Source organism: Mustela putorius, unplaced genomic scaffold, assembly GCF_011764305.1.
Source record: "Mustela putorius furo isolate JIRA1106 unplaced genomic scaffold, ASM1176430v1.1 tig00000929_pilon_pilon_pilon, whole genome shotgun sequence".
NCBI lineage: Eukaryota > Metazoa > Chordata > Mammalia > Carnivora > Mustelidae > Mustela > Mustela putorius.
In genome coordinates this window covers 2,585,364-2,601,967 of record NW_025421520.1, presented here as the reverse complement: position 1 = coordinate 2,601,967, position 16,604 = coordinate 2,585,364, and the positions used below count along the sequence as shown (strand labels likewise).

General features: G+C 48.6%; 1 protein-coding gene across 11 annotated transcripts in view; it reads left to right on the top strand.

The window, feature by feature from the left end:
* The first annotated feature begins 4,196 nt into the window (after nucleotides 1-4,196).
* The window catches only part of RBM33 (RNA binding motif protein 33), a 133,553-nt gene continuing 121,145 nt past the window's right edge, over nucleotides 4,197-16,604 (top strand). For 7 of the 11 annotated variants that reach the window (XM_045086269.1, XM_045086267.1, XM_045086266.1 and 4 more), the window contains exon 1: nucleotides 4,197-4,673. In XM_045086269.1, coding sequence (XP_044942204.1) covers nucleotides 4,631-4,673 — 43 coding nt within the window. In that variant the 5' untranslated portion in view covers nucleotides 4,197-4,630. The remainder of the gene's footprint in view (nucleotides 4,674-16,604) is intronic. The other 4 variants (XM_045086270.1, XM_045086274.1, XM_045086272.1 and 1 more) reach the window with 1 other exon arrangement.

Sequence of the window (16,604 nt, the reverse complement as noted above, 5' to 3'; positions counted from 1 at the left end):
TTATAGAGTACCACAAGTGGATCAGTGAAAAAAAAAAAAGCTACATCGGATAACCTAACATTTCCCAACTTGAAACATCTATGGAGATGGTTTTATACTTTGGTAAGCATACAAGGTACCTGGGAAGTGATTTGCTAACCCAATTTCCAGAAATCAAAATTTGATAAAACTGATATGAAACCTAGGAATCTGCCTTTTAACAAGGACCCAAATGTGATTTTAGTATATTTATTTTAAATATTTTTTCCACTTATTTGACAGAGTTTGTGAGAGAGCACAAGCATGGGAACGACAGAGGGAGAGGGAGAAGCAGGCTCCCTGGTCATCAGAGACTGGATCCCAGGATCCTGGGATCATGACCTGAGCTGAAGGAAGAAGCTCAACCCACTGAGCCATTCAGGTGCCCCTCAAAAGTGATTTCAAAGCAAATTTCTAAACAGGGTGTCACTTTGAGAAATTCTGGCCCACGGACAGGAGGAACAGCATATCTCAAGTGGGACGCCCATGACTCAAGAGGTCTGAACACTGGCCTGTGGAGGTCATGGGGACAGTGGTGTGAGCTCCAGGAATCATTCCATTTACAGATGACTCTGTGTGAACTTTTTCCATCCTCGTGGGATTTCACCTGCTGGAACACATTCAAGGTGAGCCCATGCAGATTTCTGGAGCTCTTTCTCGACATAGCTCCATCATCTCCAGCACTGAGCCCCACAAATGCCCCCCCCCAACAACCCTTTGAAACTCTGATCTCTCAAGTCATCATGACTGCTGTGTTTTACTTGAGTTTCCCCTGCTCCCCCAAGGTCCAGAAAGTGCTTCCTGGCAAGGCCTGCCATGGTAGTTTCTTCTGCCTTGGTGACCACGGTCCAGCGCTGCATGTTGTCCAATGCAAGAAAACCGTGTGTTTCATATCTGTCCAGCTTTCATATTGTAACATGTATGGGGAGTCTGCCCCAGCTGCTCTGGCATGATCAGACATAGCATGTTCTCTTTCGTTACTTCTAAGGTCTTCTCTTTTTTGGACATATTTTTGAGTTGCATTACATGCATCTAGTTGTAGATTTATCCAAACTTTTCTTTTCTTTTTTAAAAAGATTTAAAAAATTTATTTATTTGACAGACGGAGATCACAAGTAGGCAGAGAGGCAGGCAGAGAGAGAGAGAGAAGGGGGGAAGCAGGCTCCCTGCTGAGCAAAGAGCCCGATGCTGGGCCCAATCCCAGGACCCTGGAATCGTGACCTGAGCCAAAGGCAGAGGCTAAACCCACTGAGCCACCCAGGCGCCCCTCTCCGAACTTTTCTTAATCGATGCTCATTATGCTTCCTGTATCTGCAGACTGATGTCTTTCATCGGTTCGCAGAACTTCTCAGGAGTCCTCTTCACAAATACTTCTTCTCTTCTGTGATCTTTGTTCTCTTCCGTGGACCTCCAGTCTGAGACTCTTGTTCTGCCCTCCTAGTTGTGAAATGCCTCAGTCACACTCTTCCATACCTTTCCTCTTTGTGGCCCATTCTGGGCAATCCTTTCCTGCCTGTCCTCAAGTCTAAAATTCCCTCAACTGGGTCTTATCTCTTTAACTTTTCTGTTGGGATTTTAACCACTTTAACTCCAGTGGTTAATTCTGTCATAGTTCTATGAAGATATGATTGACACACAAAAACTTGCACATACTCAATGTACAGGACTGCATGAGTTTCGGCATATACATGCACCTGTGATATCATCACCATCACCACAATTCAACAATTACATTTTAAAACAATATTCTCTTTGATCCTTTCCTGTTTTTAATATATTTTTTTTTGTTTCAAAGCAATAAAATACTTACAGAAGAGTTGAACATAGAGTAAATTCAAAAACCCTTTTCCCTGAGCCATTTGACAACAAGCTCCTGACTTGATATTGTATCACCCTCAAGTACCTTGGTGTGAATTTCCAACAAGCACTTTCTTCCTACCGATTATGTACAGTCACCAAAATAAGAAAGATCACTTCTTTACCTTCCTTTCTGCCTGTCCTCAGATCCTATTCATTTTTACATATTGTCCAGTAGCAGTCATTACACTGAGAATGTTTTTCTGCTTCCAGGCACCAGGCTGTCCCTCTGTGGCTCTGCCACGCAAACAACTCCCAGGCATGTGCTCCTACACCTTTCTCATCTGGTTCTGATCCCACCTGCATGGAAGCACCCTCATAGAGCGGTGTGCTGACATCCCATCCGCTTACTGGATGAGTAGGAATGGCCCTGGCTTAGGAGTGTCTTTGACCACGGGAACTGATACATTTCATAATAGTCACCTGAATTTTTCTTATATATCCCCAAACTCAGAACAGAGCCTAAAGGTCTGGCTTCTTGACAGATGTTTAAAGATCGTTCGGTTTTCTCCAGCCAGAAGCAGTGTATCAGCCAGAGCACCTCTTTCACATGAGCAGTGATGTTTTACACACAGCTCACATTCTGACTTCATTAGGTTTCTAGAACAAGCTAAAAAGTCAACCCAAAGTGAAATCTGTTGAGAAGAAAAGGGGTTTGTTAAACCTTTACTCACAGTAATTTATCGATGCCTTCAAATAGTTCGTGTCTGTGCTCAAGTTTTTCCAGCAGGGATCTGATGAAAAAATGTACAGATTCTTGTCCTAGAGAAATTCACTTTTAGGTCTTTCATAACTGAGAGAGGTCTTCCCTCAATTACAACCTGGCTGGAAAGTATCTATGAGATTGTTTCATCTTTGGGTATTTTGTTTTTTGAATAATCCTCAAGATCACCAGGATATGTGTGTGTGTGTGTGTGTAGCATTAGATCAGCAGCGAAACCTCTTTAAGAACATATTCTGAGTTACCAAGTCCATCCTCCACTGTGCAAAAAATAATGCAAGGTGATTAGAGATTCAAACCATTTGAAATCCGGACCTGCTGATGTGCTTTCTGAGGGAGAGTTAAGCTATTCCAGGTTGCTTGCCAAGCTTATAATTATTATTTTTGGCAACAATTACATGTAGATGAATAAAAATAACTTTTTTAAATTTTTAAAAAAGATTTTATTTATTTATTTGACAGAGAACACAAGCAGACAGAGAGGCAGGCAGAGAGAGAGGGAAGCAGGCTCCCTGCTGAGCAGAGAGCCCGATGTGGGGCTCGATCCCAGGACCCTGAGATCATGACCCAAGCGGAAGGCAGAGCCTTCCGTGGTGGCCACTGAGCCACCCAGACGCCCCTCAAAATAATTTTTAAACTTACTCTTTGGTTTTTATCTTTTTGATGAAAGATAAATCTAGGAAATCTTATTTTAATCTAGGAAATCTTATTTTTTCCAAACATTTTATTATTAAAAACTTGAACCGTGTGCAGAAGCTCTCGGACTTTCACAGTTCCCGCAGTCCACCACTAGGGTTTTGCCACAGGTCCATCTTCCCACGCAGGAGGCCACTTGCTGCCTGGACTGCGGGCCGCTTCCTGGGGGTGTCTCCGCTCTCCACGCTGCCCATCCGCTCTCCTGCTGCCAGAGCCTCTCCCTAAAACACAAATCTTATAATGTAACTACTGTTGTTGGAGCCTTCTCATACGCACACGCCCTGCAGCTTCGGGAACATAACCCACAGTCGCGGGCGTCTGGTCCTGTCCCCTCTCCCCTCGCAGCCTCGGAGCTCCTTCCCCCAGCTCGCTCTGCCGGCGCTCTCGGTCCCCAGGAAGTCCTCCGACATAGGGGTCTGCGCTCGGCGTCCTCTTTCCGCCCCGACGGCCCTTCCTTCCCCCCCCGGCAGGCCCCACCGTCGCGTCGCGGAGTGGGTGAGCAGCTCGTGCGTGCTCTGAGACCGCACTGCAGCCACAGCCCCCACTGCCAACCAGCACCCAGGGCTCCCCAAACCCGTGTCCGTTCCTTGACGTCCCTCACTAGCACCTCGCCTTCTCGCCCTTGTAGCTGCTGCGAAGCGCAAACGCCCCGGACCTCCGCGATCCACCGCGCAGACTACGCGCGGGCACCCGCAGCCTGGCCCAGGACGCAGGCCCCGCCTCTCCGAGCACGCCCCGCCCCGGCCCTGACGGCCCCGCCCCGGCCCTGACGGCCCCGCCCCGGCCCTGTCGGCCCCGCCCCGGCCCTGACGGCCCCGCCCCGGCCCTGACGGCCCCGCCCCGGCCCTGACGGCGCCGCCGGCCCCGCCCACCGCCCCGCCGGCTGCCGGCCGGAAAGCGCGGCGCCCACTGCTGCAAAGCGCCGTGCGACAGAACCCGGGACCGTCCTACGGCCGGCAACCGCCCCCGACGCCGCTGCCAGCCCGACGGCTACAGGAGTGGAGCGCGGTGGCCGCCGTCCCGCTCGCCGTGGGCGCTTGCCCCGCGTCCCTGGAGCCGCCCGGAGCCGCCGCGCCGCGGAGGAGGCCCGCGCCCGGCCCGCCGGCCGCCATCATCCCGGCGTGCACCGCGGCGGCGGGCCGGCGGCCATGTTGCGATAGTCTGTTGTTTTCTTCCTGCGGAGCTGCGGGGCCGGACAGGCGGAGGCCCCCGGCCGCCTCCCGCTGCGCCCGGTCCCGGCCCGCCGCCCCCCGCGCCCCGCCGCGCGTCTCTGGGCCCCGGCCGGCCGGCGGCCCCCCGGCTGGCTTGGCGGGGCGACCCTGAAGGCCCGCGAGCACCATGGCGGCCGCCCTGGGCGCGGGCGGAGGAGCCGGCGCCGGAGGTACGTGAGCCGCGCCGCGCGGCGGGACGGGCCGCGGCCGCCTCGGCCCCGTCGTCCTGCTTCCCGCGTCGGGCTCCGCGCCGCGGTGGCCCGCGAGCCTGCGCGCAGCCCGGAGCCCCTCGGCGCGGCGGCCGGCGAGGCTGTGGCCTGCGGGGCCGCGGCCGCTCGGACCAGCCGTGCGGGGACGGGTTTGCGGGGCCTGCGGGCTCGGGAGGGCTCCGGGCCGGGCGGGGCGCCGCGTCGTGCGGGCGTGTGGGGCGGGGCGGCGCCTCGGGCCCGGGGTCGCGGGGGCCGAGCCCCGGCCGCTGCGGGCCCCACCGTCCGGCGAGCGCCCCTCGGCGCCTGCTCCGGCCTCCTCGGCGGGGCGCGGCGGGGCCAGGTCGCCCGCGGGCCCAGCCCGACCCGGCGGTTCCCCGCTCGCGGGCCTCGGCGGTGTCGGCCGCGCGCCGGGCAGGTCAGCGCTCGTGGGCTGCGGAGCTTGGCGCGTAGCCGTGGTGCGGGGAAGCGCTGCCGGGGGAGCCCCGGCCCGTGGGGGCCCCGAGGCGGGCTCGGGCGAGCGCGTTGCCGCCGCCGCGCCCGGAACTCCGGCCAGCGAGGGCCAGCGAGGGCCAGCGTTGTCGGCGGACGGGCCGCGGGGACGGTCCGCCCGCTCGTCCCTCCGCCGGCGACTCTGCGTGTCCGCGGCGGCCCCTCGTCGCTTGCGAGCCCGCGCGCACCTCCGCGCGGACTTGCCGGCCCGGGCCCGTGCGCGGGGCCTTCCCGGAGGCCGCGGGAGCGCGGGGGCGTGCGGGTGTCCCGGGCGCCCGCTGTCCGCCGGGGGCACGGCCGTGTGGGCGAGGGCGGGCGTCCTCGAGTTCGGCTCTGGCCGCGGGACGGTTGCGGTCTCCGAGCGCGGGGCGTGGAGCTGAGGCTCGCGCTCCGTCCCGGGCCGCTGGGCGCCCTGCCCGGACACCGAAGCCGGAGCCCTGGCGGGTTTGGGAGACCCGGGCACTGGCTCCCGGGGCCCCGCACGCCCACGCAGCCCCGCGGCGCCGGGGCCTGCCTCGCCCTGCGCAGCCCTGCTTCCTGCCCTGCGCATCAGCTCGGAGTCGTGTTGTTTCGTTTACTGTCTTCTTTTTCTTAAGATCTTACTTACTTGGCGGAGATGACAGCGGGCAGAGAGAGGGAGAGGGAGGCGGGCCCCCGCCGAGCGGAGAGCCCGATGCGGGGCTCGATCCCAGGACCCTGAGGTCGTGACCCGAGCCGAAGGCAGCGGCCTCACCCCCTGAGCCCCCGGCGCCCTGCTCACTTTTCCTGGCACTACTGTGCCGTGTGAGACCGTGTAGGGAGCGCGGAAGCCCCGCGAGGACGGGAATGCTGCCCGTCTCACCGGGCGCGCTGCGATCCGCGAGCGACTCCGCAAGGGCGGGAGCTGGGGTAGGAAATGCCCTTGCGAGTCCCTGTGTCCCCTTTTCTGTGCACATGTAAGTGGAGCATTTTTAGCTTCGCGACCTTTTCTGGTCGCAGCGAAATCATGTAGTGTTCTGCAGTTGCTTTGTTCCCCTAAAAGTGGGTCTTGGGGGTGAGGGGGGCGCCTGGGGGACGCAGTCAGTGAAGCATTTGACCTCGGCCGGGGTCCTGATCTCCGGGTCCGGGGCTCACCGCTCAAGGGGCTCACCGCTCACGGGGCTCCCTGCTCCTCGGGGAGCCTGCTTCCTGCTCTCCCTCTGCTCTGCCCCTCGCGTTCTCCCCGTCTCTCTCTCTCAAGTCAATCAATAAAATCTTAAAGAAAAAGGAGGTCCTGGGGATCTTCCATGTCAATAGGTGGGAGTTTTATGGATCCATTATTGATCATTTAATCATTTTTCTACTGATGGGCCAAGGTCAGTTACTTCTACTTCTAAACTGCTGTGGAAGATACTGGGCTGAACCTCTGCAGACCCAACTTGCTGTGCTTCTGCAGGGGTTTCCGGAGAACCCCCACCTCGAGAGGTGGGAACACTGTGTTTCAAGTTGGGTTTATTTAAGATTGTGGTAGCCACTGCCAGTGCCCTTACAAACAGGTTGGTGCCACTTTATCCTCCCTCAGTAGTGTTGGGGGGGTCCGTTTTCCATGCCCTTTTTAAGAGTCTTTTTAATTTTTGTTCATCTTGGACAGAGAAATAACCATAAGGTTTTTAGATTTTTCTGATCTCCAGACAAGTTATGCATCTTTTTATATATTATTTTTCTGTGAGTTGTATATCATTTCACTTTTATTTTTTAAATCAGGTCATTGATCTCTTTGTTATTATTTATATATTTTTTCACTCTGTATTTTTTAATCAGAATTATTAACCCCTTTTTAAAAATTGTGCTTCCCATATAAATAACTTTGTTTTAAACTTCTACTGTATGGAAGTTTAAAATTTTTATTCTTAAATGTCACTTGGTTTTACAAGTTTTTTTTTCTTCTTTTTGTAATGGTGTCTCTATGTCAAGAGTTCGTCTATGCTTTTTAACATTTTATGCTTCTGCACTTTTTTATATTTAGCTTTTATTTCTTGGAGTTTTATTCTGGGTGTTCTGTGGTTTTTTGGGACTTTTAACAGTTCTAATATGATTTATTGAACTCTCCATCTTTTCCATCTTCGTAATATATTAAGTTCCCATAAGTTTTTTACAATATACTGTTTCACAGGGTGTGTGTGTGCATGTATATGCAGGTACGTACGGGTAAATGTTGCGCCTATATGATGGCATGTTCCTTTTCAGAAATATCTTGATTAGTCCTGTGCATTTAATAAAAATGTACTTCAGAATCATCAATCACGTTTTATAAAGAATTCTATGGGAATTTTTATTGAGATGGCATTGAGTCTTTTTACATAATTTGAGAGTGTTTGACGTTTTTGCAATATGGGTCCTTTCATCTGATAACAAGAATGTTTCTGTCAAGCTTTTTGTTTTTGTCAGTCATCTCTACCAAACGTTTATTCGGTACCTGCTCTGCTGGGCACTAACCCAAGAGCCTGGATACATAGTAAATATACAAGAGATCCCTATCCTTATGGAACTTAAAGTAAGTTAAAAAAAAAAAAAAATTAAGGATTTATTTATTTCAGAGAGCCTGTGCCCTGGGGAGGGGGAGGGGGGAGGGAAGCAGACACCCTGCTGAACCGGTCCCCTGACCTGGGAGTCCATCTCCTGACCCTGAGATCGTGACCTGAGCTGAAATCAAGAACTTGGACGCCTAATGAACTGAGCCACCCAGGCGCCCCAATAAAATTTTTATGTAGGTCTTTCACATTTCTTGTTAGTTTTATTTTCAAATACAAAGTATTTGTCGTTGTGGGTGGCGTATGTTATCTTCGAACATTCTTATTTGTTACTGGCCTATTACAGAAAAGCTTTTTAAAAATATAATTGAATTATATGTAGCTGGTTTTTTGAATGTTGTTTTAATAGTTTGGTACTTTAGATTTTCCGGTTAGTCATACCTGCGAAACTTCTGATATTTATAGCTCTCATTTCTTTTTCTTCTCCTTGTCTCAGAGGCTTTCACTGTCAGGTCCTCCAGTATGATGTGGAGGAATATGGGTGGCGACAGGCATCTCTGTCTTGTCATCTTGTTCTGAGTTTTTTTTTTTTTTTTTAAGACTTTATTTATTTGACAGATCACAAGTAGGCAGAGAGGCAGGCAGAGAGAGAGGAGGAAGCAGGCTCCCTGCCGAGCAGAGAGCCCGATGCGGGGCTCGATCCCTGGACCCCTGGAATCACGACCGGAGCTGAAGGCAGAGGCTTTAACCACTGAGCCACCCAGGTGCCCCTTGTTCTGAGTTTCAAGGAGTGTTCTTCGAATGCTTTGCCATTAAATATGGTGTTTACAGGGGCGCCTGGGTGGCTCAGTGGGTTAGGCCGCTGCCTTCGGCTCGGGTCATGATCTTGGGGTCCTGAGATCGAGTCCCGCATCCCCGCATCGGGCTCTCTGCTCAGCAGGGAGCCTGCTTCCCTCTCTCTCTCTCTCTCTCTGCCTGCCTCTCCATCTACTTGTGATTTCTCTCTGTCAAATAAATAAATAAAATCTTAAAAAAAAAATATGGTGTTTACTGTAGGTTTCTGATAGTGTTTTAGCAAAGAAAATTGTTTCCTGAGTTGGGCATTTAATTTTATCAAATGCTTTTTCCATATCTGTTGCGGTGATTTATGGGACCCCTTTTCAGTGTCTTAATGTATTGATAGATTTCTAGTGCTGAACCAGCCTTGCATTCTTGGTTTCAAAACCTTCTGTGTGCTTTTTAATATATTAAATATACATTCTTTTTAACATACTGTTCTTTTTAGTATATTGTTGGACTTCAATTTTAGGATTTACCTGTGATCATAAGAAAGAGTGGATTACAGTTTTTTCCCTTTGTGTTTGTGTGTGCTTTGTGCTATCCTGTTTTTTTTTTTTTTTTTAATGAAACGCTGGCTTCCTAGAATGAGTTGTGAAGTTTTCTGGGACAGCATAAAAAATTTAAAAAATTTAAATTAAAGTTGGAAGAACTTTTGTCTGAACAGCAGTTGGGTTTGGTAGCTCTTTATTTTTCAGTTTCTTCAACCAGTTTTGGTCCATTTAGCTTTTTAGAAATCTCTGGGTCATTTTTTAAAAGTTTATTTATTTGTTTAATCTTTACACTCAAAATGGGGCTTGAATTCATGATCTCGAGGTCAAGAGCTGCATGCTCTTCTGACATAGAGGTCAGTTTTAATACATTTTTCTGGAAAAGTAATTTTTTATGTTTATATTTTTGAATTCAGGGTTCAACACTACCATTTCTGGTGTGTTACAGGTAAGTTTTTTGAGGCTCGTGTGTGTGAACAAATTCTTTGTTCTTATACTCGATTGGTGAATTTGGTTGGGCCTAGAATTCTAGACTTGGATTCATTTTCCTTAGATTTTTGGTGCTGGTGCTGTGTTGTTTTTCTGGCTTCCAGTTCTGCTGTTGAAAAGTCTGATGGCATTCTGATTCCTTTGTTATGTGACCTTTTTCTTTCCCTGGAGGATTTAACAATTCCTTCTCAGTGTTCTAAAATTTCCTTAGCATGGGTCTTTTGTTGCGCTTTGCATTTGGTGGACACTTTAGTGTGGAAATACGCATCTTCAGTTCTGGGAAATTTTCTTGTATTTTTCTCCCTTTCATTTCCTCTGTACATACCTGAAACTCTTATTGTTGGTTTCTAATGCTTCACTTATGTACAAAGTATAAGAATGATGAGACAGTTCCTTAGGATGCTTTCGGGAAGATAGGCAATTTGGTAGTTCCTAGAGGGAAGTGAAAGAATGCGTAACTGAGTAAGGCTGGACAAGTGCGGTGCTCAGGGCCGCTCCTGGGCCTCCGGCTTCGGCTGCTGGTGCTGCGGAGCTCCAGGCGTGCCCCGGGCTACCACTCCTAGGGTAGGAGGAATTTTGTTCCTCTTTGGCCAAATGCAGTTTATCTTTAGCTGTTTCATCTATGGCTAAATGTGTCTGCTCTTCTTGATCTTTTGGTATTTTCTCCTCTTTCTTGAAAGAACATGGAATTCTAATACTTATGCATAATACCATTTTAAAAATGCTAACAACTAAGTCAAGTCAGAAAAGACCGCGTAATTCAAAGAGTATGTGGCTTGTGCACCACCAGCCTGCAGCCTCTGTCCAGCGGCTCTGCCTGCGCGGTTCAGCACGCGCCCTGAGGAAGTGATCTCCTACCTAACCCTCGATGGGGTTGTGGTCGCCCTGTAACACTCTGTAGAGGAAATCAGAGGGTCTGCTACTACGGTTGCTTCCTAAATAAATGCAAGAGTGCTACACTTGGTGTTCAGTAGACCTGAGTTGGTCTGGTGGTGTTGTTTACTAACTTTGGTTGGTCTCGGTTCTCACGTCTGTGAAAGGAAGACTTGAGGTTGCATCAACGGAGAAAACTGACGTGAACATGATAGCTGGCTGAAGTCCAGCGAAGCCTCTGTTAAGTTCTTCAGTAGTGTTGGAATTTCTGGAGTTTTATCAGTCTCTGTTTCAGTCAGAACAGAAGCCATGCTATGCGGTTCAAGTCCGAAGCTGTTTTAATACAGGAGTTACAGGCTTACACAACCTTAGAAAGGTGGAGGTACAGCGGTTAGGAAGACTTTCTCCGATAGTCTCAGCCTGGTTGTCAGGAGTTTGCCTGGAAGTCCTGTGGCCCTGAAGACTCTTGGGGAGCTTTCTGGGGCCTTCTTGGTGTGCAGCACTGCACATGTTGACTTTTGAACCCTTCGAGTCTCGGGAAGTCACCTCTGACTCTCCAGCTCCTGCAAGCTCGGTGCAGCAGCATGGTTTTTCTGACCTCCCTCCCAGCTCCCTGACGGCCTCCTGTCTCCTGTGTGTGTGTGTGTGTGTCCTGCCTCTGCCACCTGAGAAGAACTGTAACGATAATTGGGACTCAGACCTCCTGCCAGTGCCTTGCCTCGCCTTGCTGTCTAACTCAGAACCCCACAAAGGCCGGGGAAAAAGCATATTCCTGCATTTCCTCTGTAGCGTTGGGGGCGACTATAGTGACCACAGTCTGCACAGCTGATACTGTGGAAGGCAAAAGAGGGATCGGTGGGGGCACTTTCTCCTTTTCTCGTTTCTTCCCCTGAGTTTCACTTGTGTAGCAGCTGATCCTCACGCGTTTTTAGGTTTTACTTTTTTTTATTCTTATTTTTGAAGGTTTCATTTTTTTAAAAGAGGGTCTAGATTCTTGGAAAAAGAAATGGGGCATCATTTCCTCCGTAAGTCCTGATGGGAACATCTGGTTGGCTGAGCTCAGACCACTTGGCCTCTTCCAGGCTGCCCAGGATGATCGAGAATCAAGGATCTACCTTTTACAGTTTCCGCATTGGGAGACAGAGCCCTGTCTTCCTGTGATTGACATCCAGACGCAGGAAGGGGAAATCTTGTGTATGGCAGCAGACGGTCAATGTGCAGTACGCTTCCTGAACAGATCACACGGTTCATTTTAGGGAGAACCTGTCCAGGGGCCCATATCCGTGAGAGATTATTTATTTATAGTTATTTTAGGGGTGGAGCAGAGGGAAAGAGAGAGAGAGGGGGAGAGAGAGAGAGAGAGAGAGAGAGAAGGATCTCAAGCAGGCTCCACTCCCAGCCCGTGAGCCAGATGCGAGGCCTGATCCAGAACGGTGAGATTGTGACTGAAATCAAGAGTCCAAAGCTTAACCGACTGAGCCATCCAGGTGCCCCCGGTGAGAGATATTTAAAACGGTGACTACAGATTTTTTCCAAACAGCATGGCGTAGGGACGCTCTCTGAATATTTTGCTTGGTTACTCAATTTGGCAGTTTTACTCTGTGGGGCTAATAAACTCACTTTCAAAGGTCTCAAACAGTACCCTGATTGCTTTTTTAGTTACGGTTTAAATAAAGGGTCTAGATTAACTTGCCTATAAAATACAGAATTTGGACTGTTAGTGATTCAGAAGTTGAGTGTATCATACATGAGAATGGTGTTGACGCAAAAAGAAGGCTGAGAACCTTTGGACTAGAGCAAAGATTGGCAAACTTTATGTGTAAAGGGCCAACTAATGAACATTTTAGGTGCTGCAGATCACCTGGTTTCTGTTGCAATTACTGTTTGCCTTGTAGGTTGAAAGCAGCTGAATGATATGTTGCTGAATTGGCATACAGTGTTCCAATAAAAGCTTACTTACAGAAATAGGTAGTAGCCCAATTTGGACAGAAATAGGTGGCAGACCCTACTTGCCCTGTGGACTGAAATTTGCTGGCTCTTGGCAAGGTAATTGACTAGAACCCTGTTCAAGCTAATGTTTCTGTATTGTTTCTAATCTAAGTTTCAGGTTCCTGGAAAAGAGAAAAAGTGCTAAGTAAGGGAGTTGGGTTAGTTTCAGACCTCTGGTTGCTGTGTAAGTGGAAGGCGTGAGAATTCTAGTAGATACCTGTAATCTTGCTCTCAGGAAAAGTGCTCCCTTAGGGAAATGGAAGGAATGCTTAGCACCATGTTCGGCCTTCCAGGGAGAGTCCGCAGGTGGGAGCATGGACTGTGCTCATCCTGCCAGGCTGATCTTCCCCTTGGTCTTCAAGGTTGCATTGTTCTTTTTTTTTTTTTTTTAATTTTTTATTTATTTGACAGAGATCACAAGCAGGCAGAGAGGAGCAGAGAGAGAGGAGGAAGCAGGCTCCCTGCTGAGCAGAGAGCCCGATGCGGGGCTCCATCCCAGGACCCTGAGATCATGACCCGAGCCGAAGGCAGTGGCCCAACCCACTGAGCCACCCAGGCGCCCCAAGGTTGCATTGTTCTTGATTCGGTCAGACTGTGTGGACATCTTTTGTTCTCTTGGTTCGGCTCATTGTGACAGATGTAAACTGCAGCTTTGCAAAAAGGATTTGTCTGTGTTCGAAACGTGAGCAGAGGGAGGTGACTGTAGGAAGTATAAGAATAATAAAAACGGGCCAAGAGTTCTTGTCTTAGCTTATTTCCTAGGATTTCGAGTCACGGTTCTTTCCATCTCCATCTGTGTATTCCGTATGCCGGGGGAAGAAAATACCCTCTTGCTTTCTGCCTCAGTAGCTGTGGTCTTTGTCGAAGCACAGGTTCATCCATGCTGAGAGTCGTTCTTCCTTCCTTCTGGGAATTCTAGTAGTTTTCTGCTCCCACGGTGGCTCTAGCTGTGTCTTTGCTGCATTACTTAAAAAATTTTTTTATTTCTTTGGTGTTAGGAGATGAGATTGCTTTCTTCAGAAAAAGCCTTTTCAACCACAAACTTTTTTCCCCCAAGCTTGCCTTAATCTACACGTGGGCTGGGATTCCCAGCAGGTTTCCCTTTGGGACCTCCCTGCCCGTCGCTCCCTCCTCTGCTTCGCCCTCACGTTTGGTCGCTTTTCCCTTCCACACGGACACTGGCACATGTTGCGCTTGCTCCTGCATTAAACCCACACACAGACACACACACACACACACACACAAATACTTTTTCTTTATCGTAAAAGGTCCCCTTCAAGCATTCAAGCATCTCTTCCATATTTGCACGTTTCGGCCAAAGCTTCTTGAGGGCCCTCTCACTTCCTGTTGACCTGTGTGCCGAGAGAAATCATTCAGTAAAGTAAACTGTGAGGAATAGCATGACAAACCTGTTAGCCTCAGAGCTGGAGTTAGCACTTAACATTTGGTCACATTTACATCAGGTTTGTCTTTTATTTATTTATTTATTTATTTATTTTTAAAAGATTTTTATTTATTTATTTGACAGAGAGCGAGATCACAAGTACACAGAGAGGCAGGCAGAGAGAGAGGAGGAAGCAGGTTTCCCGCTGAGCCGAGAGCCCGATGCGGGACTCGATCCCAGGACCCTGAGATTATGACCTGAGCCGAAGGCAGAGGCTTAACCCACTGAGTCCCCCAGACGCCCCAGGTTTGTCTTTTAAATGAAGGACAGTATTACAGATAAGTTCCCCATTATATTTTCTTTGGGTGATCACAGAACTCTTCTCCAGAGTCTCACACTACCAGGAATTTGATGTGTTTCCAGTATATATTCGTTACGTATCAATGTCAGGATGTTAAATTAAGAAATACATCTACCTATATATTTGTAACCAATACATAATATTTATTTCATGCTCCATGCATGTATTTGTAACCAATACATAATATTTATTTCATGCTCCCTGCTTAGTCTGTGCAAATGTCATTTTGTATTTTTGCCAGTGGGTCTTTGGTTTAGACTTGTTAGAATGAGGATAAAAAGAGAAAGACACGTAGATTTTTGCCAGTTACTGTCAGACACAACGTTGTGTAGGATTTGTGCCATTTTGCGAGACCAGTGCTCTAACCCCTGAGCTACGGAGCTGGATTTGTGCCATTTTGCACTGTGACCACTAGTCAGAGAGAACGCCTGTGTTCCCACACACTGATCTGCAGTACACAGTCACATGCTGTAAGTCTTTGTCAGAAGTAGGAAATGATTCATAGTTTACTTTAAAATATCTTTTATTTTAAAAAAGTCCTGTTGGAAAAATTTCAGCTTAAAAATAATTACATAGTTCCTATATGTCCCATCATCTAGTTACAGCAATATGAAATCATGGCCAGTCGGATTTCGTCTGTTTTCTACCTTCTCACTCCTTCTGTCCCCGTAAAACACTTTTAACTCCCCATTACCCTGTCCCCTGGCACCCACCAGTCTACTTTCTGTCTTTATGATTTCTGCTACTCTTGGGACTTCGTATAAGAGTCATTCATAGCTTGTCTTTCTGTGAATGCCTTATTTCACGCAGCAGAGTTGTAGTGTTAAGGTCCGTGCGTGTTGTAGCAGGTGTCAGAATTTCCGAGGCTAAATAATACCCCGTTGTACGGCTAGACCACATTTCATTTATCCGAGTATCTGATGGACACTTCGGTTGCTTTCACTTTTTGGTTCTGCAGAGTGCTGCCGTGAACATGGGTGTATGCATACTTCTGCAAACCTGCGTTTTTAGTTCTTTTTTAAGTATACCCAGAAGTGGAATTGCCACAGCAGTCATTGGGTTTAGGGCCCATCCTAATCCAGTCCGACCTCATCCTAACAATTATATTTGTAATGATCCTTTCTAAATAAGGTTGCATTGTGAGGTTCTGGTGGACAGGTTCCTGGCACAGAGCTCCTAAAACCCTTGGAGTTTATTGTCTTTTGTATGCTAATGAATGAGTTACTTTGCGGGGGGGGGGGGTGTCACCTAGGTAGCTTCAGGATGGGGCTGGTTGCCTGAAAAACCAGCCATGTGTTTAACGGGTTACAGTTTTCAGCCTCAACCTCATTTCCTGGGAGGCTGGAGATGGAGTTCTGTCATCTTTGGTCAGTGGTTTTCCAGGCATGCTTATCTAATGAGACCGCCGTAAACATCCCTCGGTGAAGGGGTTTGGGATCGCTTCCCATGTGCCTCTGTTGGGAGGGTGGCATACCCTTGCCATGGGGACAGAGGCTTTTGCATTTGGACCTTCCTAGCTTCATCCCGCTTTCACCTGGCTCTCCATTTCTATACTTGATAGTAAACTGTCCCAGTATCATGTTAGCCTGGGTTCTCTGAGGGGTTCTGTAAGTTGTTCAATTGAATTATTTAGCCTGGGGAATAGAATTATGGGTAACCGGGGCACCCCCTTCGCAGCTGACCCTCTGAAGTGGGGCAGTCTCCTGAGACGGAGCCCTTAACCTCTGTGCGAACCCCGGATTATGAGGGATTAGCACTTACGGGACTGCCGGATTGTTCAGCATCTGCCTCGTATCTGAAAATCAGAGACTGTTCAGTCCTGTTTGGTCAGCAAGTCAGACTTGCTTTTAGTATTAACAAAGGATGACTGGTGTGTCATAAGACTGATGCAGCATTTAAAAAACCAAACTCATTGCTTTCTCCCCATCCCCAACCCCAAAATAAACCAGCACATTTATCAGTCAGTTTACATCCCAGTAATATACTGGATTCAAAATACCGATGTTTTCTTTGACTTCTCTTTGATCCTTGTCATTTAGTGGACATGACTTGGAGTTTCTTAATGGACAGATTCTGGGGCACTTGATTTCAGCTCTGGTCATAGTCTCAGGGTTGTGGGATTGAGCCCTGAATTGGGTTCCACACTCAGTGGGGAGTCTGCTGGAGTTTCTCCCCCTCTGTCCCTCCCTCTGCTCACGCTCTTCTCTTTCTGAGAAATAGATTCTGATTGATCCATTGTCTTATTTTCCCACCTATTTACTGTGATGCTAGCCAGGATTTTTTTTTAAATTACTTGGTTTGTAGTTCTGTGTTGTTCAGACCATTGTTCATCTGTTATGAGTTCAGTCACTGCCTCTTTTCGCTGCTGGGTAATTTTTCTAAACTGCAGTCGTATTGCCTCTTAAGTGTAAGTAGGTGTCTCACAGTGATTCTTCAGTGACACGCCAAGTCTACCTTTTTTTTTTTTTTAAAGGTTTTATTTGTTTATTT